The 25,971-nt window shown below is 42.9% G+C and overlaps 1 protein-coding gene across 2 annotated transcripts; it reads right to left on the reverse strand.

The window, feature by feature from the left end:
- Nucleotides 1–2,853: 2,853 nt before the first annotated feature.
- On the reverse strand, nucleotides 2,854–21,794 carry LOC129813218 (transcription factor AP-2-delta-like). 2 transcript variants are annotated; one of them, XM_055865621.1, is made up of 8 exons: nucleotides 21,703–21,794; nucleotides 20,613–21,122; nucleotides 16,511–16,571; nucleotides 11,961–12,126; nucleotides 11,283–11,401; nucleotides 10,372–10,513; nucleotides 10,085–10,135; nucleotides 2,854–5,419 (listed from the first exon to the last, which is right to left on the reverse strand). In XM_055865621.1, the coding sequence occupies exons 1-8, from the start codon at nucleotides 21,739–21,741 to the stop codon at nucleotides 5,209–5,211; spliced, it is 1,299 nt and encodes a 432-aa protein (XP_055721596.1). In that variant the 5' UTR covers nucleotides 21,742–21,794; the 3' UTR covers nucleotides 2,854–5,208. The 2 variants fall into 2 exon arrangements, with proteins under 2 accessions (XP_055721596.1, XP_055721515.1); XM_055865540.1 differs by having other exon boundaries at nucleotides 10,085–10,198.
- Nucleotides 21,795–25,971: the final 4,177 nt, after the last annotated feature.

Here is a 25,971-nt window from a genome sequence, read left to right on the forward strand (position 1 = left end):
TAGACCTGGCCTGTATTAAAATAGACCTGGACTGTATTATAATAGACCTGGCCTGTATGATAATAGACCTGACCTGTATTATAATAGACCTGGTCTGTATTATAATAGACCTGGCCTGTAATATAATAGACCTGGCCTGTATTATAATAGACCTGGTCTGTATTATAACATTTGGAGATCCTCATCAATCATACAGAAAATGCTACGTTCTGACCATAGTTCTTTTGTGTTTTCTGTGTTTTAGTATGGTCAGGGCGTGATTTGGGTGGGTTATCTATGTGTTGTGTTTCTATGTTGGGTTTGTTGTTTGGCCTGATATGGTTCTCAATCAGAGGCAGGTGTTAGTCATTGTCTCTGATTGGGAACCATATTTAGGTAGCCTGCTTTGTGTTGGGTTTTGTGGTTGGTTGTTTTCTGTCTTTGTGTCTCTGCACCAGACAAATCTGTTTCGGTTTTCACGTTTTGTTGTTTTATGTATTTTGTAGTGTTCAAGTTTATGGTCTTCATTAAACATGATGAACATTGGCTACGCTGCGCTTTGGTCCTCTCCTTCGTCCACAGAAGAAAACCGTTATAGCGTCCCTAATGTAGGTGAGTTGATGTTGCTCTGTAACGGTCCTGACCTGTTTTCTGTTGTTTTTGTATGTGTTTATGGTCAGGGCGTGTGTTTTGGGTGGGCAGTCTATGTTTTCTGTTTCTATGTTGGTTTTGGGTTGCCTGGTATGGCTCTTAATTAGAGGCAGGTGGTTTGCGTTTTCCTCTAATTAAGAGTCATATTTAGGTAGGGTGTTCTCACTGTTTGTTTGTGGGTGATTGTCTTCCGTATCTGTGTTATGTCTTGCACCATACGGGACTGTTCGGTTGTTCGTTTCGTTTCGTTTCGATGTAGTCTGTTCCTGTCCGTGAGTTTTCCGTGTTAGTTAAGTAAGTTCATGTTCAGGTTTTTTCGTCTACGTCGTTTTCTTGTTTTGTATTTTGAAAGTGTTTTGTTTTCGTGTTGTCGTCGTTAATAATAAAGAGATGGCTTATTTCCCGAATGCTGCATTTTGGTCTGATGATCCTTCTCTCCTCTCCTCGTCCGAGGATGAGGAGAACGACAGCCCTTACATGCTCTTATATCCAATAGTTCCTCCCGGCTGTATGCAGTAAAACTTAAGATTTCCTGGGGTAACAATGTAAGAAATAATACATAAAAAAACTAAATTCTGCATAGTTTCCTAGGAACGCGAAGCGTGGCGGTCATCTCTGTCGGTGCAGGAAGTCCATGTAAGTATCCAACATTTACTGTGTGGTGATATCATTGAAGATGTTATGACAGAAATATTGTAACTTTAAGAGCATTCACAATATATATATATCAGATTTACATCTACATGTTGCGGAACTTATATGATTAAATACAAAACTTTTTTCGAGAAGAAGATGAAATGTGATTTTATCCTCCTAAATGAGAATTGTCTTTCATGTAAAGTTTTACCCAGTCAGTAGCCACGCCCACGTGAGCACAGACATTGAGACAGAACCGCCCTCCAAGGCGAGTGCTTATAAAGGACTCCTGACAAAATGTACATTAGTCAAAAATGCAGGGACGGGAGTTCCCACATTGAAATGGCTGGCACTTTCAACAGAGAAGAAGTACTACTTGATGCGAAAGAGACCCACGGTAAGCCGGACGTCTCAAATGGTGAAGAAATCTACAAACTAGAGTCAAGATACAGGGTCTCCCTGTTGAAATGGCTAAACTCTGAAAACTATCGATCACTACCGAATAAGTAAAATGTAATTAAACCATAACTTAATCAGTCTGCAGCTGAAAATATGCGTAAGTCTAGCACAAGAATACCAACAACGGCGAAAACATCTATTCTAACAGAAGGTCCTAAGAACATTTCCGAAAGGTACTCTGAAGTATCCATTATAACAACCTACAACAGACTTTGATCTCTGGCGGACAAACCAGAGGTTCTGTCGACTGACTATCCAGCAGATAAACCGGTGATCACAGAGAGGCACAACAAAGGCATACACTCATAAATATGTAAATTTAATTTCTAAAATCCAAATGATCAGTTGTTGGGATGCTAAATGTCCATATTTACGATGACGTATTCAACTGTTTGTTGGTAGTGAATCCAATCTGAGTTTCCCACTCTTGAACTGTCCCCACCCCTTTCCTTTGTCCACCAAGCCGTCATATCGGCTTAGACCACTAGGGACTCTTCCATCATGTCAGTAACCAATGTATGACCTATTATGTGTGTGTTTATGTAATTCTGTGATTGATTAGTTAGTAAATAAATAATTAAGCCAATTTGTATGTCGCTGATTCATGATCTATGTTAGGGTTCGTGCAGATATCCAAGGGTTTGTGACATTCAGGAATGAGACTGATGAGGTAATAATACATTAAAAAGTGACTATAATCGATAAGATATAAAAGAGTTAATTTCGGGAAATAAATACTCTTTAAACATTTTCCCGTTATGCCCCGACTCACTAGTTAATTAAAGTTACATGATTAGTTTAATCGCGTAATTAAATGACGCACAGAGAATTGATTTAATAATACACAGTCTTCACATTTAACGATAGTCAACGCTACGACACTACCCATCTCTCTTTCTCCCGGGGAACTGGCTTTATTCTCCATGTTTCACGTTTCAACTGTTTCACAAGTTCTTCCGTCGAGGAGGAGTATTCAATCAAACTGTAAGATTGATCAAACTGTTTTCTATTTTATCAGAGGGATTCACGTCCGGTGTCTGTACCACAACATGTGATTATTTATTTTGTTGTGTGTGTGTTGTGATTGATTGATTGACAGATTGACCCACACAGGAACTAATAGGAAAGAACTTGTATCAATAGTTTTTATTCAACACAGGTATTTCAGAAGGTATGGTTTTAACATACAGTATATGTAGTTCAAAGCCGACAAGAAAAGTTATTTAAATATTTATATATATCTATACAAATGTTTCTGAAGGGACAAAGAGCTGGTGTCGTAAACAAAGTTCTGGGGAGGCGACATGCACAACAACCTGTTTCTATGGCAACTGAATATTCATCTTTACAAAATGGGCTAGTCTCAGAGATCTGGACTCACACACACCCAGGCAAGCAACAGGCGCACACACACCCACACCCACAACCACACCCAGGCGCACACACACCCACACACAGGCAAGCAACAGGCGCACACACACCCACACCCACACCCAGGCGCACACACACACACCCACACACAGGCAAGCAACAGGCGCACACACACCCACACCCAGGCAAGCAACAGGCGCACACACACCCACACCCAGGCAAGCAACAGGCACACACACACCCACACCCAGGCAAGCAACAGGCGCACACACACCCACACCCAGGCAAGCAACAGGCGCGCACACACCCACACCCAGGCAAGCAACAGGCGCACACACACCCACACCCAGGCAAGCAACAGGCGCACACACAGGCGCACGCACACACACATAAACACACTCTCTCCAACATAGTAACCCCAGTCTAACACTCTCACCAACATAGTAACCCCAGTCTCACACTCTCTCCAACATAGTAACCCCAGTCTAACCAACATAGTAACCCCAGACCCCAGTCTCACACTCTCACCAACATAGTAACCCCAGTCTAACACTCTCACCAACATAGTAACTCCAGTCTCACACTCTCTCCAACATAGTAACCCCAGTCTAACCAACATAGTAACCCCAGACCCCAGTCTCACACTCTCACCAACATAGTAACCCCAGTCTCACACTCTCACCAACATAGTAATCCCAGTCTCACCAACATAGTAACCCCAGTCTCACCAACATAGTAACCCCAGACCCCAGTCTCACACTCTCACCAACATAGTAACTCCAGTCTAACACTCTCACCAACATAGTAACCCCAGTCTAACACTCTCACCAACATAGTAACCCCAGTCTAACACTCTCACCAACATAGTAACTCCAGTCTAACACTCTCACCAACATAGTAACCCCAGTCTAACACTCTCACCAACATAGTAACTCCAGTCTAACACTCTCACCAACATAGTAACCCCAGTCTCACACTCTCACCAACATAGTAACCCCAGTCTCACACTCTCACCAACATAGTAATCCCAGTCTCACCAACATAGTAACCCCAGACCCCAGTCTCACACTCTCACCAACATAGTAACCCCAGTCTCACCAACATAGTAACCCCAGTCTCACACTCTCACCAACATAGTAACTCCAGTCTCACCAACATAGTAACCCCAGACCCCAGTCTCACCAACATAGTAACCCCAGTCTCACACTCTCACCAACATAGTAACCCCAGTCTCACCAACATAGTAACCCCAGTCTCACCAACATAGTAACCCCAGTCTCACCAACATAGTAACCCCAGTCTCACACTCTCACCAACATAGTAACCCCAGACCCCAGTCTCACACTCTCACCAACATAGTAACCCCAGTCCCCAGTCTCACACTCTCACCAACATAGTAACCCCAGTCTCACCAACATAGTAACCCCAGTCTCACCAACATAGTAACCCCAGTCTCACACTCTCACCAACATAGTAACCCCAGTCTCACCAACATAGTAACCCCAGTCTCACCAACATAGTAACCCCAGTCTCACCAACATAGTAACCCCAGTCTCACCAACATAGTAACCCCAGACCCCAGTCTCACCAACATAGTAACCCCAGTCTCACACTCTCACCAACATAGTAACCCCAGTCCCCAGTCTCACACTCTCACCAACATAGTAACCCCAGTCTAACACTCTCCCCAACATAGTAACCCCAGTCTCACCAACATAGTAACCCCAGTCTCACCAACATAGTAACCCCAGTCTCACCAACATAGTAACCCCAGTCTCACCAACATAGTAACCCCAGTCTCACCAACATAGTAACCCCAGTCTCACCAACATAGTAACCCCAGTCTCACCAACATAGTAACCCCAGTCTCACCAACATAGTAACCCCAGTCTCACCAACATAGTAACCCCAGACCACAGTCTCTCAGTTCTAAAATGGTAAACACTTATTAATTGCACTGTTCAGGTGGACACTGAAGGGGGAACAGTGTGTTCCTCTCCCATTGGCTCCCAGATGGCGGTGACCAGAAGTCCATGTCTCTACTTCCTGTTGATCAGAATTAATAAACATAACTGTCTCCATAGCTCCTCCTCCCAAGGCACAGGGGAGGGGTTACTCTGTCTTTTCAGCTTTCTCCTCTTTATTGAGCGGTTCGCTGTTTTTCCGGGCGGTTCCGGTCTTTTCCGTCTCCTGACCTGAGGTTTTCCCATGGTTCCCAGCGGCAGATTGTTTGTCCAGGAAGTTGAGCATCTCACTGAGAACGGTCTGGAAGGTGCTAAGGGCAGCGCACACCGCCGGAGTCCCAAACCCATGGGTGATCAGACTGGAGAATACACATATAAATACACAATATATAATATAATATATAACACTAAACACAGACATAAGTAGTGTAGCTGGTTGAAAGCACTGAGCTGTCTGTTTAAACAACTAGCACAAAGCTCAGACACACATACATACCCTACAAGACATGCCACCAGAGGTCTCTTCACAGTCCCCAAGTCCAGAACAGACTATGGGAGGTGCACAGTACTACATAGAGCCATGACTACATGGAACTCTATTCCACAGTACTACATAGAGCCATGACTACATGGAACTCTATTCCACAGTACTACATAGAGCCATGACTACATGGAACTCTATTCCACAGTACTACATAGAGCCATGACTACATGGAACTCTATTCCACAGTACTACATAGAGCCATGACTACATGGAACTCTATTCCACAGTACTACATAGAGCCATGACTACATGGAACTCTATTCCACAGTACTACATAGAGCCATGACTACATGGAACTCTATTCCACAGTACTACATAGAGCCATGACTACATGGAACTCTATTCCACAGTACTACATAGAGCCATGACTACATGGAACTCTATTCCACAGTACTACATAGAGCCATGACTACATGGAACTCTATTCCACAGTACTACATAGAGCCATGACTACATGGAACTCTATTCCACAGTACTACATAGAGCCATGACTACATGGAACTCTATTCCACAGTACTACATTGAGCCATGACTACATGGAACTCTATTCCACAGTACTACATAGAGCCATGACTACATGGAACTCTATTCCACAGTACTACATAGAGCCATGACTACATGGAACTCTATTCCACAGTACTACATAGAGCCATGACTACATGGAACTCTATTCCACAGTACTACATAGAGCCATGACTACATGGAACTCTATTCCACAGTACTACATAGAGCCATGACTACATGGAACTCTATTCCACAGTACTACATAGAGCCATGACTACATGGAACTCTATTCCACAGTACTACATAGAGCCATGACTACATGGAACTCTATTCCACAGTACTACATAGAGCCATGACTACATGGAACTCTATTCCACAGTACTACATAGAGCCATGACTACATGGAACTCTATTCCACAGTACTACATAGAGCCATGACTACATGGAACTCTATTCCACAGTACTACATAGAGCCATGACTACATGGAACTCTATTCCACAGTACTACATAGAGCCATGACTACATGGAACTCTATTCCACAGTACTACATAGAGCCATGACTACATGGAACTCTATTCCACAGTACTACATAGAGCCATGACTACATGGAACTCTATTCCACAGTACTACATTGAGCCATGACTACATGGAACTCTATTCCACAGTACTACATAGAGCCATGACTACATGGAACTCTATTCCACAGTACTACATAGAGCCATGACTACATGGAACTCTATTCCACAGTACTACATAGAGCCATGACTACATGGAACTCTATTCCACAGTACTACATAGAGCCATGACTACATGGAACTCTATTCCACAGTACTACATAGAGCCATGACTACATGGAACTCTATTCCACAGTACTACATAGAGCCATGACTACATGGAACTCTATTCCACAGTACTACATAGAGCCATGACTACATGGAACTCTATTCCACAGTACTACATAGAGCCATGACTACATGGAACTCTATTCCACAGTACTACATAGAGCCATGACTACATGGAAGTCTATTCCACAGTACTACATAGAGCCATGACTACATGGAAGTCTATTCCACATCAGGTAACTGATGCAGCAGTAGAATCAGATTTAAAAAGCAGGTAAAAAATACACCTTATGGAACAGCGGGGACTGAGAAGAGACACAAACATAGGCACAGACACATGGATACACACACATGATAACATACGCACTATACACACAAGTACACATGGATTTTGCGTTGTAGATATGTGGTAGTAGAGTAGAGGCCTGTGGGCACTCACTTATGTTGTGAAATATGTTATGAATGTATTGTGGTGTTTTTTAAATTGTATAACTAATTTTGCCGTACACATGTATGTTGTCTTGTAATAGAGTAGTGGGGAACACACTTAATGTGTTGTGAAATATGTTATGAATGTATTGTAATGTTTTTTAATTGATTATACCCGCCTTAGCTGCTGCCCTGACAGGAACTAATGGGGATCCATAATAAACCCCAGGAAGAGTAGCTGCTGCCTTGGCAGGAACTAATGGGGATCCATAATAAACCCCAGGAAGAGAAGCTGCTGCCTTGACAGGAACTAATGGGGATCCATAATAAACCCCAGGAAGAGTAGCTGCTGCCTTGGCAGGAACTAATGGGGATCCATAATAAACCCCAGGAAGAGTAGCTGCTGGCTTGACATGAACTAATGGGGATCCATAATAAACCCCAGGAAGAGTAGCTGCTGCCTTGGCAGGAACTAATGGGGATCCATAATAAACCCCAGGAAGAGTAGCTGCTGCCTTGGCAGGAACTAATGGGGATCCATAATAAACCCCAGGAAGAGTAGCCGCTGCCTTGGCAGGAACTAATGGGGATCCATAATAAACCCCAGGAAAAGTAGCTGCTGGCTTGACATGAACTAATGGGGATCCATAATAAACCCCAGGAAGAGTAGCTGCTGCCTTGGCAGGAACTAATGAGGATCCATAATAAACCCCAGGAAGACTAGCTGCTGCCTTGGCAGGAACTAATGGGGATCCTTAATAAACCCCAGGAAGACTAGCTGCTGCCTTGGCAGGAACTAATGGGGATCCATAATAAATACACATTTTATTTGTTACATGCTTGGTAAACAACAGGTAATAATAAAAGTAATAATAAATCCACGATGAGTAGCGATAACTTGGCTATATACACATGGTACCAGTACTGAGACCATGTGCAGGGGTATGAGGTAATAACTTGGATATATACACAGGTTACCAGTACCGAGTCCATGTGCAGGGGTACGAGTTAATTAATTAATTGTCAATGCAGATGGTAAGGGTAGCTAACTATTTTACTTGCAATTTAGTTAACTATTTAGTTAACTATTTAGTTAACCATTTTACTATTTATCAGTATTATGGCTTGGGGGTAGAAGCTGTTCAGGGTCCTGTTGGTTCCAGACTTGGTGCATCAGTACCGCTTGAGGTGCAGTAGCAGAGAGAACAGTCTGTGACTTGGGGGTAGCAGAGAGAACAGTCTGTGACTTGGGTAGCAGAGAGAACAGTCTGTGACTTGGGTAGCAGAGAGAACAGTCTGTGACTTGGGTAGCAGAGAGAACAGTCTGTGACTTGGGTAGCAGAGAGAACAGTCTGTGACTTGGGGGTAGCATAGAAAACAGTCTGTGACTTGGGGGTAGCAGAGAGAACAGTCTGTGACGTGGGGGTAGCAGAGAGAACAGTCTGTGACTTGGGGGTAGCAGAGAGAACAGTCTGTGACTTGGGGGTAGCAGAGAGAACAGTCTGTGACTTGGGTAGCAGAGAGAACAGTCTGTGACTTGGGTAGCAGAGAGAACAGTCTGTGACTTGGGGGTAGCAGAGAGAACAGTCTGTGACTTGGGGGTAGCATAGAGAACAGTCTGTGACTTGGGTAGCAGAGAGAACAGTCTGTGACTTGGGGGTAGCATAGAAAACAGTCTGTGACTTGGGGGTAGCAGAGAGAACAGTCTGTGACGTGGGGGTAGCAGAGAGAACAGTCTGTGACGTGGGGGTAGCAGAGAGAACAGTCTGTGACTTGGGGGTAGCAGAGAGAACAGTCTGTGACTTGGGGGTAGCAGAGAGAACAGTCTGTGACTTGGGGGTAGCAGAGAGAACAGTCTATGACTTGGGGGTAGCAGAGAGAACAGTCTGTGACTTGGGGGTAGCAGAGAGAACAGTCTGTGACGTGGGGGTAGCAGAGAGAACAGTCTGTGACTTGGGGGTAGCAGAGAGAACAGTTTGTGACGTGGGGGTAGCAGAGAGAACAGTCTGTGACTTGGGGGTAGCAGAGAGAACAGTCTGTGACGTGGGGGTAGCAGAGAGAACAGTCTGTGACTTGGGGGTAGCAGAGAGAACAGTCTGTGACGTGGGGGTAGCAGAGAGAACAGTCTGTGACTTAGGGGTAGCAGAGAGAACAGTCTGTGACTTGGGGGTAGCAGAGAGAACAGTCTGTGACTTGGGGGTAGCAGAGAGAACAGTCTGTGACGTGGGGGTAGCAGAGAGAACAGTCTGTGACTTGGGGGTAGCAGAGAGAACAGTCTGTGACTTGGGGGTAGCAGAGAGAACAGTCTGTGACTTGGGGGTAGAAGCTAACCCCTAACCCCTAACCCTTGGGTAGCAGAGTGGCTTTGACTATTTTTAGGACCATGCATATTACATTGTGTGTGTGTGTGTGTGTGTGTGTGTGTGTGTGTGTGTGTGTGTGTGTGTGTGTGTGTGTGTGTGTGTGTGTGTGTGTGTGTGTGTGTGTGTGTGTGTGTGTGCGTTTACCTGAAGTGTGTGTGTGTGTGTGTGTGTGTGTGTGTGTGTGTGTGTGTGTGTGTGTGTGTGTGTGTGTGTGTGTGTGTGTGTGTGTGTGTGTGTGTGTGTGTGTGAGTGCCTGTGTGTGTGTGTGTGTGTGTGTGTGTGTGTGTGCGTGCGTGCCTGTGTGTGTGTGTGTGTGTGCGTGCGTGCGTGCGTGCGTTTACCTGAAGTGTGTGAGGTGTCTCTGTATATCCAGGTCCAGTATAGGTGTGGGTCTGGAGGAGCCAAGAGGAGAACGGTCCTGACTCAACAGGTCCTGGAACTCTTTACAGATCTGTCTAAATGTCACATGGCATTTAGGGTAAGGGTTCAGTGTGTGTGTGTGTGTGTGTGTGTGTGTGTGTGTGTGTGTGTGTGTGTGTGTGTGTGTGTGTGTGTGTGTGTGTGTGTGTGTGTGTGTGTGTGTGTGTGTGTGTGTGTGTGTGTGTGTGTGTGTGTGTGTGTGTCTTACTTGGTGGCTAGCACCATCTTCTTGCGTGCGTTGGTCTCCTTGGGTTCGTTGTGTTGACTGGCTAGATGTTCGCCTACTGCCTTGGTAGGAAACTCTGTCTCACACGTATAACCAAAGTCTCTAGCCAGGTGGAGCGCCTCACCTACAAACACAAACACACACACACACACAAATCATTTATTAGTATAGAGTCATGAGTTTTACTAGGTGTAGGTTGATAGAGGGAGGAGTTATTCCTACCTTCCACCAGAGAGGTGAGTTTTACTAGGTGTAGGTTGATAGAGGGAGGAGTTATTCCTACCTTCCACCAGAGAGGTGAGTTTTAATAGGTGTAGGTTAATAGAGGGAGGAGTTATTCCTACCTTCCACCAGAGAGGTGAGTTTTAATAGGTGTAGGGTGATAGAGGGAGGAGTTATTCCTACCTTCCACCAGAGAGGTGAGTTTTAATAGGTGTAGGTTAATAGAGGGAGGAGTTATTCCTACCTTCCACCAGAGAGGTGAGTTTTAATTGGTGTAGATTGATAGAGGGAGGAGTTATTCCTACCTTCCACCAGAGAGGTGAGTTTTAATTGGTGTAGATTGATAGAGGGAGGAGTTATTCCTACCTTCCACCAGAGAGGTGAGTTTTAATATGTGTAGATTGATAGAGGGAGGAGTTATTCCTACCTTCCACCAGAGAGGTGAGTTTTAATTGGTGTAGATTGATAGAGGGAGGAGTTATTCCTACCTTCCACCAGAGAGGTGAGTTTTAATTGGTGTAGATTGATAGAGGGAGGAGTTATTCCTACCTTCCACCAGAGAGGTGAGTTTTAATTGGTGTAGATTGATAGAGGGAGGAGTTATTCCTACCTTCCACCAGAGAGGTGAGTTTTAATTGGTGTAGATTGATAGAGGGAGGAGTTATTCCTACCTTCCACCAGAGAGGTGAGGAGTGTAACGTTGGCAGCTTTTCTCCGTCCAGCTGGTAGGTTGAGTCCCAGTCGATCTAACTTTTCCCTCAGACAACGACCACCATTCTTAGACTTAGCTCTGCATTAAAAGACATGATCACATCTTCACATCAATACCAAAAATGTATTAACGACTATAAAACATTCCCATTAATTATAATCCACATAATATTTCCCATTTCTTGTTGCTACACGATTATTTTTCCGCTGTGAGAAACTGGTTCAAATTAACAAATAGATATAGGACAGACACATCAAAATCTTTTTTCTTTGTATTACTTTTTGACTATCTGTTTTGCCATGTATGAATGTGTAACTCCACCATATACTAGCACATCACTATCAATGAAACATTAGTATATCAATAATATAATACCGATCACTTTCGGGAAAAAAACGTCATGAGTGTAAAACTGTCATCAGAACCTAAAATACAAATATGTTTTACTCCATTGTTCATGTTTTTGTTATCATTTGAGTGTGTGTGTGTGTGTGTGTGTGTGTGTGTGTGTGTGTGTGTGTGTGTGTGTGTGTGTGTGTGTGTGTGTGTGTGTGTGTGTGTGTGTGTGTGTGTGTGTGTGTGTGTGTGTGTGTGTGTGTGTGTGTGTGTGTGCATGCGTGCGTGCGTGCGTGTGTACCTGCGGAGGATTCCTCCCAGTAGTGAGGCGTTGAGACACTCTGGAGGCGAGAGGCGTCTCTTCACCTCAGCGATGGTGACTTTATATTTGGAGGTTGAGCTCAGGAGGGACAGACGGCCGGGGACAGAGCAGAACAGATCAGTGGGGTTCACCACACAGGTTCCTCCTAGACGGAACACAGCAACAACAACAAATAAACACGTGCGTGTGTGATAGTCGTGTGTGAAGTCCAGCTGTGTGACAGTTTCCTGCCTGGCCTGTCAGTCAGACTCACGTCTCTGAAAGCTGTGAGTTCACATCATATTAATTCCTCCAAAAGTGTTTTGAATCAAAGTAGTTTGTATTTTATGTTGCCACGGGCAATGGAAAAAGAGCTTTTGCCGGTAGTGCGGTGGAGCGCGTGGAGCCCAGAGGCGATAGCGCTATTTAAGCAGTGGAGAGTAGCCTCGGGCGGCGGCGTGAGCGGCGGAGGGATCACACGCGGAATCAAGCGCCTTTTACAAGTTTGCCACGAAAATTAAAGAAAAAGAGACACGGGCCAAATGTCATTCTCTTCCTATTTTAAAAACAATGTTTATAGCACCTGTCACAAGACAGCACAGCCCACACAAACCCAGCAGCAGTCTGAGAGAGGGCGCGTGCACGTAGAGGGCAAACGTCTGCTGATATGCTTGATCAGATGCTGGAGGCTTGGCGGGATACTGGTGATTAAAACATAGACACTGCTCTAAGTAGGAGCCGCGTTTCTGGAGACTTTTCTTTTGAAAAAAAGGTTGTGTGAATATTCATGGCGCCAAAGCCGGCGTCAGAAAGAACAACATTAATATGATCTCAGCTGAATTCGGGCCGCGCGGCATTAGCATATCAAAGCGGCCGCCCGAGGCGAGAGAAGCTATCGATACGGGTGCGCGAGGTAAAGCAAAGATTATTGGTTGTGATGGTTGGAGCAGTGGAGCTCGCGGCTAAATCCTGCACACCATTAACCGAAAGTGATAGCGGAGGGATTCCCGCATCAATCCTCCAGAACTCTCCAGAACACCAAGACAGAGTAACACACACCTGCACTGTTTATTAAACTACTAGACACAGGCTGCTTAGTGGAAAATTACACGCGTGTAAAGCTAGAGAATAACAGAAAAATAACGACGTATTTGATAGATCACAGCAACAGATAACAGGTAAAACACTATCACAGCAACAGATAACGGGTAAAACACTATCACAGCAACAGATAATGGGTAAAACACTATCACAGCAACAGATAACGGGTAAAACACTATCACAGCAACAGATAACGGGTAAAACACTATCACAGCAACAGATAACGGGTAAAACACTATCACAGCAACAGATAACAGGTCAAAACACTATCACAGCAACAGATAACGGGTAAAACACTATCACAGCAACAGATAACAGGTCAAAACACTATCACAGCAACAGATAACAGGTACAACACTATCACAGCAACAGATAACGGGTAAAACACTATCACAGCAACAGATAACGGGTAAAACACTATCACAGCAACAGATAACAGGTCAAAACACTATCACAGCAACAGATAACGGGTAAAACACTATCACAGCAACAGATAACAGGTCAAAACACTATCACAGCAACAGATAACGGGTAAAACACTATCACAGCAACAGATAACAGGTCAAAACACTATCACAGCAACAGATAACGGGTAAAACACTATCACAGCAACAGATAACAGGTAAAACACTATCACAGCAACAGATAACAGGTCAAAACACTATCACAGCAACAGATAACAGGTAAAACACTATCACAGCAACAGATAACAGGTAAAACACTTTCACAGCAACAGATAACGGGTAAAACACTTTCACAGCAACAGATAACAGGTCAAAACACTATCACAGCAACAGATAACGGGTAAAACACTATCACAGCAACAGATAACAGGTAAAACACTATCACAGCAACAGATAACAGGTCAAAACACTATCACAGCAACAGATAACGGGTAAAACACTATCACAGCAACAGATAACAGGTCAAAACACTATCACAGCAACAGATAACAGGTAAAACACTATCACAGCAACAGATAACAGGTCAAAACACTATCACAGCAACAGATAACAGGTAAAACACTATCACAGCAACAGATAACAGGTCAAAACACTATCACAGCAACAGATAACGGGTAAAACACTATCACAGCAACAGATAACAGGTCAAACACTATCACAACAACAGATAACGGGTAAAACACTATCACAGCAACAGATAACAGGTCAAAACACTATCACAGCAACAGATAACGGGTAAAACACTATCACAGCAACAGATAACAGGTCAAAACACTACCAAGCTCGAGGTAAAATGTTTTTATTTGTATCTTATTTTCATTTTTTTATTTATATTTATTTATTATTGTTTATTTTACCACGCTGAACATGTGGAAAAGTCTTGTGTCAACAGCCTCGTGGATTAAAATCAGCAGGAACTATATTTCACTTGGAATTAGCTCTCTCTACATCATTAGGCTATATCTCATTATACAGTTAATTTCCAATTTATTCAATGATAACAAATTATTAAAACAGTCGTAAGTTTTTACTAATGACATCAAAATATCTTTCAGTTATTAATGTGAAGGCCAACACTATGAAATGAACAAAAAAAACTTTGGTTATTACTGTGAAGGCCAACACTATGAAATGATCAAAACATCCTTTGGTTATTACTGTGAAGGCCAACACTATGAAATGAACAAAACATCCTTTGGTTATTACTGTGAAGGCCAACACTATGAAATGATCGAAACTCCATTTGCACACACTGTATATAGATGTTTCTATTGTGTTATTGACTGTACTTTTGTTTACTCCATGTGTAACTCTGTGTTGTTTTCTTTTTATTTAATTTTTTTATTTGACCTTTATTTAACCGGGTAGGCTAGTTGAGAACAAGTTCTCATTTACAACTGCGACCTGGCCAAGATAAAGCATAGCAGTGTGAACAGACAACAACACAGAGTTACACATGGAGTAAACAATAAACAAGTCAATAACATGGTAGAAAAAAAGAGAATCTATATACAATGTGTGCAAAAGGCATGAGGTAGGCAATAAATCGAATAATTACAATTTAGCAGATTAACACTGGAGTGATAAATCATCAGATGATCATGTGCAAGAATAGATACTGGTGTGCAAAAGAGCAGAAAAGTAAATAAATAAAAGCAGTATGGGGGGGTGAGGTAGGTAAATTGGGTGGGTTTGTTGTCACCCTGCTTCGCTTTATCTTGGCCAGGTCTCAGTTGTAAATGAGAACTTGTTCTCAACTGGCCTACCTGGTTAAATAAAAGGTGAAATAAAAAAAATAAAAAAAATAAAAAACCTCCTTCAGTTATTACTGTGAAGGATAACACTGTGAAAGTATTATTAGTTGTTCTTGCTGAAGAGAAAGCACAGCTCTAGATGTGTTATTATTCCATGTATCCCGCCCGCTCTAGAGCGTAAACTATTTAAACACGTTTATCTACTATAAGTATGTACTGTATATTTTGCATAAAATAACTCACCAACAGTAAGTATTGAACCGTTCAAGCTAGAGAAACCAAACCAACAGTCACGTGTTCAGGCTACCTTAACTTCACTTTGATAAACTATAAACAGAGGAAATTGGCATAAATTAGTATTATATTTCATGGATAAAATGCCAAAAAATATGGTTTTAGACATTTTAAATGCATTTACAGAAGCAATTAGGGCTAAGTTCCTTGCTCAAGGGCACATCAAAATATTTTTCACCTAGTCAGCTCGGGATTCAAACCAGCGACTTATTGGTTAGTGGCCCAACACTCCTAACCACTACCTGCCATTCCATAAACCCTTTCAAACAAGCTAGCAAGCAAACCACCTTTTCTCAGGATTTTTTTATTCATTATTATTATTACTCCTTGTACTGTTATTACAACTGTAATTATTACTATCAAGCTACTATAACTGCTATTATTGCTGTCATTATAACAAATACTATAACTGTTATTATTGCTGTCATTATAACAAATACTATAACTGTTATTATTGCTGTCATTATTTATATTATTGTTTCTTGTTGTTGTTGTTGTTAGACAATATGATTTTGTATTTCTTCATTTCATAATAGAGGGTTTGAGAATGACTGATCAGAGTGAAAGGTTGATGCGCTCTCTATTCTACAATGGAAGTTGTACTGATAGCGTGAAGGAAATCCGACATTACAGCTTCCGGCAGAGTAGTAGAATTGTCTGGTTTGAAGTGAAAGTGCCCGCATGCATGACAGGACATTTCACGTACATTTTAACAGCTTTAAACACAAACTGACAGAAAAATGTAAAATAGTACTGTGGTGTGTCATAATATTGGCTAATTCAACAACAATATATTTTCACTTGATTTAGATTCCGTCTTGTCTGTTCGATTCTTCAGTTTACCAAACAGAGAAGGAGATGGGTATTCATGTTAATGTGTTGTAAGGTGTGTGTTGTAAGGTGTGTGTTGTAAGGTGTGTGTTGTAAGGTGTGTTACCTCTTCGGATGACGCCACCTTGGCCATTGAGCATGAGCCCGCACTGCGCCTCGACGGAGCCCTGAAACGGTGTCACATTATTAATAATAACAACAACAGCAATCATAATAATAATAATTGTATTAATGATAAACAATAATAATACTATTTGTACGAATAATAACAACAGCAAAATGTGTCAGCAAGTAGCGTAGTGGTTCGAGCGTTGGCCTAGTAACCGAAAGGTTGGAAGATCGAGCCCCAAGCTGACAAGAAATAACCTGCCCCCTGAACAAGGCGGTTAACCCACTGTTCCTAGGCCGTCATTGTAAATAAGAATTTGTTCTTAAACTGATTGCCTAGTTCAATTAAAATAATAGTAATCATGCATTAATAAGGTCCAGAGAGAAACAAATGAGAATCAAAAAAACGGACACATTCAGCTCCGCACCGTGCGTCAACCTCAGGTCGGGCGAGCACGCTCAGCCCACGGTGGCGGTGTGTGGATATCTGCGCCTACCTGTTGTTACCGATCATAACCGCAAATGTGGTAGCATGTAGGACCTGTTAAAAACGGCCGCGTGCAGAGCCTGGTATCAGAATGACTGAGGAACACGGGCTCTATCCCCGTTAATCCCCGGTGTGAGCCGCAAGGCGGTCGAGCACAGACACAGCCCTGATTAAAATAAAACACGCGGCTGTCTATCTCACGCCACACGGAACAGGCCGTGTAAGTCTTTTTAACAAACTCTGTCTGTATAGTATCTTTTTACTCCGAAGCTAAAGTGATTATAAAATCAATATACAAAACGCAGAGGTCCTTGCATACATTAAGTGTCTAACAGGAGAAAGGGTTAGGGAGCCTGACGGGGGGAAAGGTGTGGCAGCTCTTTTGTTGAGCATGAAAATCTCTTTATGTTCTCAAAGATGCCATGTCTGTTTCTGCGCGCGCTGGATCAGACCGCATCTGTTCTACTCGGGTTCACGTGCCTTTATTTTCTAAAGAAAGACGAAGTGTGTGTCCCTCTACCCTTCCTACCAACAGACCACGCACAGGTCTGATAACAATCTACACAACGAAAGTGGCAAAGATGGTGACATGTTGAAATATACGAACATTAAATAAAAAAAACAACAATATTCTTATAATCAGAATCACAATATCGGTTGTCCTCATCACCATCAATCATAATAGCCTAAATAAGAGAATATTCACAACAGGGGAAACCATATGGTAGGCAACCATCCCCATTATTATAATAATTATTGTTACAGATCCTACAAGGATACTATTTTACTACGCTACGCTATGTTATTAATAATATTATTCAACAAGTTATCATATAGACCTATATCAATATTAATAATAAAGTAGTTATCATATAGACCTATATTAATATTAATGAACTAGGTATAATATAAACCTATATTAATATCAATTAACTAGTTATAATATAAACCTTTATCAATATGAATGAAGTAGTTATCAGATTAATCTATCAGTCGATGTGCCCTTGAGCAAGGAACTTCACCCTAATTTGCTCCAGTGGTGCTGTACTACTATGACTGACCCTGTAAAACAACACATTAAACCTATCAGGTGTTTGTGACAATAAAATATTTATTTTATTATTTACAAAAACAAATATAATTAATAATATACATATAAACGTATATTAATATTACGAATCAAGAAGTTAAATAAAAAACCTATTATTAATCAAGTAGTTATCACATAAACCTATATTAATAATATTGATCAATTAGTTATAATTTAAACCTATATTAATATTACTTAGTTCTACAATTAAAGTAGTGCTATATTAATATGATTAGTTGAATAAATATATATATATAGGCCTACCAGTTGAATTACTTCTGGTATCCTAGCAGGTTGGTTGTTCAGTTCTAAAAGGAATATTGCAATAAAGGAATGATTTTTCTGTCCCGTGTAGCGTGTTTAACCGGAACCGCAGCTCAGATGTTGCTGCATAAAGAACCGGTTGATTGACATTAAGTCGGTAATTGGATAAACTTCGGTGCTTTATGGCGCTCCCGCGACCCATTGTGCCGCGAACCCGGATCCCTTAATCCGCCTTTCAGCGAAGAGAGAAACAGCGGCTTCACACCGCCTCACCAGCCGGACAAACACACTATTTCTTTACATCTAAAAGAATAGTTAAAATATATGTCACGTGCATATGGAGTAAAGTAGAGGGTGGACTGCATAATCGAGGTGGATTTCTCAGATTAACCGTTTAAATGCAGCATTTATTCTATTTCGTTTTGATCTAGATGACTTAATCTTAATTTGACCCATTTTGATTTAACTTCTCTCCATCGAGTATAATATTAGACTAATGTAGGTATCGACTGTCATACATGGAATGTTCTGTTTCTATTTTGACTGAACCCTCCTCCTGCTGCTTTTCAAAAGGACTGCAACGCGTGAGAGGGAACAGGGCCGGGCTAGTGTCCGTGTTTGGAAAGGGCGGAGATGGACTCTGACCATAGATATAGATAGAGGACTCGTCTTTGTATCTGTGCCGTTCTAGCGTATGTGACAGCATGGGCGCCATTGAGAGTACATCCATTTTAAAGTAGTACATTTTGTTCTTATTCATTGTCTGATTGTTCCCAACTCATAGGAATCAAGACCCAGTTGACTACTCTAAAATGGTGGAGCGCCTCAATGGCAATGTCCATTCTTAAAGGGGTAAATACATGGTGAGTACTCTCTATCTATCTATCTATCTATCTATCTATCTATCTATCTATCTGTCTATCTGTCTATCTGTCTATCTGTCTGTCTGTCTGTCTGTCTGTCTGTCTGTCTGTCTGTCTGTCTGTCTTTATGACTCTGACTGAATGAGACAAGCGTTAGGAGGTAGCGGTTAGGTTTAAGGAGCTAGGAGTTAGGGCCTGAAAATAACTTTGTAGTTCATTATAGCCAGTGTGGCTGTTGGATGAAACATGTCAGCAGCTGTGTTTAGACTTGGTGTTTGATCAGGATTATAACAGTGGGGGAGAGGAGAGGAGGGGAGGGGAGGAGAGGAGGAGAGGAGGGTGGAGAGGAGAGGAGAGGAGAGGAGAGGAGAGGGGGAGGGGAGAGGAGGGGAGAGGAGAAGATAGGAGGGGAGAGGTGAAGATAGGAGGGGAGAGGAAGGAAGAGGAGAGGAGGGGAGAGGAGAGGAGGGGAGAGGAGAGGAGGGGAGAGGAGAGGAGGGGAGTGGAGAGGAAGGAAGAGGAGAGGAGGGGAGAGGAGAGGAGGGGAGAGGAGAGGAAGGAAGAGGAGAGGAGGGGAGGGGAGAGGAGAGGAGGGGAGAGGAGAGAAGGGGAGAGGAGAAGAGTGGAGTGGAGAGGAAGGAAGAGGAGAGGAGCAGAGAGGACGGGAGAGGAGAGGAGGGGAGAGGAGGGGAGAGGAGAGGACGGGAGAGGAGAGGAGGGGAGAAGATAGGAGGGGAGAGGAGAAGAGTGGAGTGGAGGGGAGAGGACGGGAGAGGAGAGGAGGGGAGAAGATAGGAGGGGAGAGGAAGGAAGAGGAGAGGAGGGGAGAGGATGGGAGAGGAGAGGAGGGTAGAGGAGAAGATAGGAGGGGAGACGTGAAGATAGGAGGGGAGAGGAAGGAAGAGGAGAGGAGCAGAGAGGACGGGAGAGGAGAGGGGCAGGGAGTAGGGGAGAGGAGAGGAGAGATAGGAGGGGAGAGGAGAGGAACAGAAAGGAGTGGAGAGGAGGTGAGAAGAGGGGAGAGGAGGGGAGAGGAGCAGGGAGTAGGGGAGAGGAGAGGAGAAGATCGGAGGGGAGAGGAGCAGAAAGGAGAGGAGGGGAGGTGAGAAGGGGGGAGAGGAGGGGAGGGGAGAGGAGCAGGGAGAGCAGAAGATAGAAGGGGAGAGGAGCAGGGATTAGGGGAGAGGAGAAGATAGGAGGAGAGAGGTGAAGAGGGGAGGGGAGCAGAAAGGAGTGAAGAAGAGATGAGAAGAGGGGAGAGGAGGGGAGAGGATAGGAGGGGAGAGGAGAGGAGGGGAGAGGAGCAGAAAGTAGGGGAGAGGAGAAGATAGGAGGGGAGAGGTGAAGAGGGGAGGGGAGAGGAGCAGAAAGGAGGTGAAGAGGAGAGAGGAGGTACCTGCAGGTCATCCGCCCCAGGGGTAGGGAGCCCCAGACCTGCCGCAGGCAGCAGCCTCTGGTCGTGGTGCATGCTATACTGTCCGCCGTGTGACGTCATCAAAGACAGGTCATGTCGCCGGTAAGCGTCCAGGCAGCCCAACTCGCGCCTCTGCTGATCATCCAGGCACGAGGACTTGAGTGCACGGGCACTGTGCAGGTTGATGAAGTCTGCATCGCCATGTGTTGCATGGTGAATCTGCTGGTAGTACTGCCCGGAGTGGAGAGAGTTGAGGCCATACGCCTCTGGGCCCACGGCTGGGTGGGAGTGCTGGAAGTCATAGTGGAAGGACTGGTGGTGCAGGGGGGTGTACTGGTGGTTGGTGGAGAAGTAGGGCGAGGCGAACTCTGTGGCCGTCGGCGGGTAGGCTGTGAGCGGCGAGGAGGAGCTGTAGGCCACGGAAGAGTTGGCGACGCTCTCGAGGCAACCGAGTTGCATCAGACGATAACTGTTGGACCCGTCATGACGTATCTGAGAGGAAGAAAGGGAAGGAACGTCTCAGCAGTGTCATTTCATTTACAATCTCTTTAACCGCCAGCTGTCTCCCAAACATGTTCTCACACACGTTGACACAACTGAAACACTCAAGACGCTTATAAAAAAAATACATGAATATGTCATTCCACGAGGCCACGGTGTTTGTACGTGCATGTTGTTCACCGTTCTGTCATGCTGGGCTCATCGTTTTAGGGCTCATGGTGTTTTATTTTTATATTATTACTATCGAACTGCGGTCTCAGCTTTACGCGAGCCGGATGGCAGGTGAGTAGGGTGAGTGTAATGTTCTAATCACTCCCGTTACCGGTTTTACACACAGGAGGCTCATCCGCCTCTCTCTCTCCACACAAAAACAACCCCCATTACACCAAGACAGTCCCATCCCCGGTCCCACGATATATCAAGCCCTGTTTTCTGGAGACCCATTCACAATGATTTGTACTCTAAATCTACATGTAGCCTCACAAACAGTTGTGATTAATATAACTGATAGAGAATATTCCTTCATGTTATTTATAATGAAGAATGAAGAAGAGTGATAATATATAAATACCTCGGAATCATGGACCAGGCCGGGAAATGTGGCTGACATGTTCTTGCTCCGGTAACCCGCTTTCCCTCTTGATCAAATAAATGATTTCCGTTAAAATCCCCAAAACGAAAGAAATGTAAAAAGTCCCTGCGTAGAGCCGCAGATAGCTGGTGAAACGAGAGCGTTTTCCCTCTGTACCAGTCACACCGGCTGGCGCGCCGATTTTGTACTTGCAGGGTATTTCTGTTGTGATGTCGTCGGTGGTCCCCTGATAATATAGTTAGAAAATTAAGCATCAGCACTGAGGAATGGATGGAGGACAATAGAAGAGCTAGCTGCTTCCATCCCAGGAGACAAGGAATAAATATTGTATCTTCCCTAATAAGGAACCGACACTCTTTCATCAATTTTTGTGGACATTTTCTTTTTGCTCGTTTGTATTTGCTTTCTTCGTTTCACCCACATGGCTTAAACCTAGGCTATTACAACAGGAATTGGATTTTCAACAGAAATGTAAGTTGCTTTTAAAACACCCCCTGGTTTATATATTGATTATTACTTAAAAATGTATTTTCGTTTAAACTAAATGTGTTTAATGTATTTAATTTTTTCAAACATAGCACTCCATTGCCGTGCACGTCACCGAATCTCTATTAAACCAATTATTATTACTCCTACTATTAGCTCCTACTCCTACTATTATTACTATCCTACTATATAGGACGAGCCGATTACTAGTACTATTATTATTTATGTTTTATTGTTATTGTTATCCTTATTATTGGTGTTTAATTATTATTACTATTGTGTCTAATTTCGGACATTTTATTGTGGTTATTATTATTATTATTATTCTATTCTCATTGTTTTAAAATCTAATAGACTCGATATTAAACAGTAAAAATATGCTGGAAATAACGAAGATATTATGTTTTGATCGGAATTATAACTATTGAATGAGTGTACTACCTGGGAAGAAGATCATTTCGATTAATAACGAGAACAATCAGGAGATACTTTCTGCCAACAGCTCTCAGCCTCGTTCCTTTGCTCTTATGTCGCTAGTGGAACACGGGCATTTATAACGTACATTTACCGGCTAACAAAATGTTATTTCACAGTGAATTGTTGAGGCGTTGTGGTATCACCGGGGTGAGTGTGTGTTTCTGCTCTGCGCTCGGGCGGAGGGGGGATACGGCTTCAGCTCATGACAGAAACGGAGACACCGACTCATCTCTTTTCTTTGTAGAGCCTCTTCAACCGGGGCTCAAGCGCTGTGTAGAAGTGTCAACGTTGTGTTGCCCTCAAGCAGGTCGACACAATACTCTGACTCCATTGTGTGAGTGGCGGGCGCATGAATGGAGGTCAGCTTATTATACACTTTAATATTCGGTTAAGACCGGGAGGCCAGTGCGAGACAGCGGTCAGTATGATGATCTCAACCACCCGCACTCACCTGGAGCTAGTTCGATGGTAAACAGGCCGGTAGAGCGAGAGAGAGCGAGAGAGAGCGAGAGAAAGAGAAAGAAAGAGAGAAAGAGCCTGTTGGTAACAGCCGGTAGAGAGAGAGGATAGAGAGATAGGATGGTCTGCCAGTAACGGGCCAGTAGAGAGAGATGAGGATAGAGAGAGAGGAGGGTCTGCGGGTAAGGGGCTGGTAGAGAGAGAGAGGAAGGTAGAGAAAAAGCGGGGTCTGCAGGTAAGGGGCTGTTAGAGAGAGAGAGGAGGGTAGAGAGAGATGAAGGTCTGCGGGTAACTGTCCAGTAGAGAGACAGGAGGGTCTGCAGGTAAGGGGCTGGTAGAGAGAGAGGAGGGTCTGCAGGTAAGGGGCTGGTAGAGAGAGAGGAGGGATTTGTACATCGTTACAACACTGTATATAGACAATGACATTTAATGTCTTTATTCTTTTGGATCTTCTGTGAGGGTAATGTTTACTGTTCATTTTTATTGTTTATTTCACTTTTGTATATTATCTACTTCACTTGCTTTGGCAATGTTAACATATGTTTCCCAATAAAGCCCCTTGAATTGAATTGAGAGAGGAGTGTAGCGAGGAAAAGATCCATGTGGAATAACAGAAGGCTGTGCTTCCGGTCAGGCCCTGCAGCTCTCTGTCTGTCTGCCTCAGTACTCAACTATTCTATCAGTCTGTCAGAAATAACACACGCACTGAGGGAGAGAAGGAGAGAGGGAGGGTGAGAGAACATTAAGCGAGTCTAAGCGCAAGGGCAGAACGGTGCTTTTAGTGTTTTAAAGCCTGGAGCTCTGCTTATTTAACCCGAATTATCGAAATTACTCCAGGAGATACTAAATCCACCCGCCCACTCCACTCAAAACCGGCAACTTTAACATGCGCGCAGACACGTTTCTCAACGTTAAACTGAAACAGCGGTTGTGTTTTAAACTCGATCTGTGTGATATTTAAATGATGCCTCTGTGTCATTATAATGACCAGTCACCACAGACCCCGCTACCGACCGACCGACCGACAGGCAGACAGGTCCTTTAGACGCCGTTATTTACTCTTCATCTTTAATTAAAAAACTATTTCTCCATCTGTTCCTATACAGGTCTCAGGCCTATCACTAAATAACCACCGCAACACTCTCTCATCTCAACAATATTATACTGCATCTCTTCTAAATAATATCATCATTCAAATGAGAAATTATAACCGCAAAACAAAATCAGGAAACACACACATTATGGAAGGTTTAGACTAATATATGCTTTTTAATAAAAAAATATATAGTTCTCAAGGCCCACAAGCCCGTGAGTAAATTAAGTAATTCGATTGTTTTGCCTCGATGCTTGATGAAGGCCAGTTGTCGCACGTGAGGATTAAGCTTTTCCACCAGGCAGAGCGCGCTGTCTGTGCGCGAGGCACCAGTTGCGCGGTAGACGGTGCTAATAGGGCTTAGCTCGCGGAGCAGCCTCGCGGACTGGGCAGGAAGCGCCAGATGCGCAGTGAGTTCGAGCCCGGACCGGATCCATCTGCTGCCCTGCTCGGAGAAACTACAGCTCCAACCCGTAGAGTCTCAGCGCGGGAGCGAAATTAACAGACACACAGGGTCAAATCATAATATCTACTGTCAAATAGACTACTATAACTCTATACTATTATACACTAATAACTATCACAGTATAATATATATAGTGGAATACAGTTAACCGTGCCTATCAACATCCAATTGAGGTGGAAAAACCGCTTACTCTTTATGCTAAATATACTAGCCTATACTCTATATCATAAATATACTAACCTATGCTCTATATCATAAATATACTAGCCTATCTCTATATCATAAATATACTAACCTATACACTTTATCATAAATATACTAGCCTATCTCTATATCATAAATATACTAACCTACTCTATATCATAAATATACTAGCCTATACACTTTATCATAAATATACTAGCCTATACTCTATATCATAAATATACTAACCTATACTCTTTATCATAAATATACTAGCCTATCTCTATATCATAAATATACTAACCTACTCTATATCATAAATATACTAGCCTATACACTTTATCATAAATATACTAACCTATACTCTTTATCATAAATATACTAACCTATACTCTTTATCATAAATATACTAGCCTATCTCTATATCATAAATATACTAGCCTATCTCTATATCATAAATATACTAACCTACTCTATATCATAAATATACTAGCCTATCTCTATATCATATATATACTAGCCTATCTCTATATCATATATATACTAGCCTATCTCTATATCATATATATACTAGCCTATACTCTTTATCATAAATATACTAACCTATACGTTTTTAGAGTAAAATGTAGACCTACTTGAAAGAAAATGTCACCAGTGTGATTGGAGAGTGATGAAGACCTTGTTAAAGCATTTTAATGTTGTCTCTCAGACGAGACACTACTACCAACTGTCTTCGGCGTCTTGAGGATGTTTTCTGTGCTTCCACTGGGACCAGAATCTAATTGAAATATTCACGTGAAAGAACCATTTACAGACCACTATTGTGAACATCTACAGGCATTGTTGGAGATCTGGGATCATTTTTGTTGTACTTTCACAACACAACTAGCATAGGTCTAATTCTATAAAAATATTGCAACGTTTATAAATCAAGTTGAACCGTAAATGTGCTGGCTTTGGAGCAGGCTTTGCTTATATTGTTTTGTCAATATGTCAATGTGCTTGTATCGGTCCCAATTCAAATTAACCTGAAATATTTAATTTTTTAAAAGAAATGCCAGATGGTTTCCTCTTGACGTCCTTT

The sequence above is a fragment of the Salvelinus fontinalis genome, chromosome 1, assembly GCF_029448725.1.
Source record: "Salvelinus fontinalis isolate EN_2023a chromosome 1, ASM2944872v1, whole genome shotgun sequence".
NCBI classification, from domain to species: Eukaryota; Metazoa; Chordata; class Actinopteri; order Salmoniformes; family Salmonidae; genus Salvelinus; species Salvelinus fontinalis.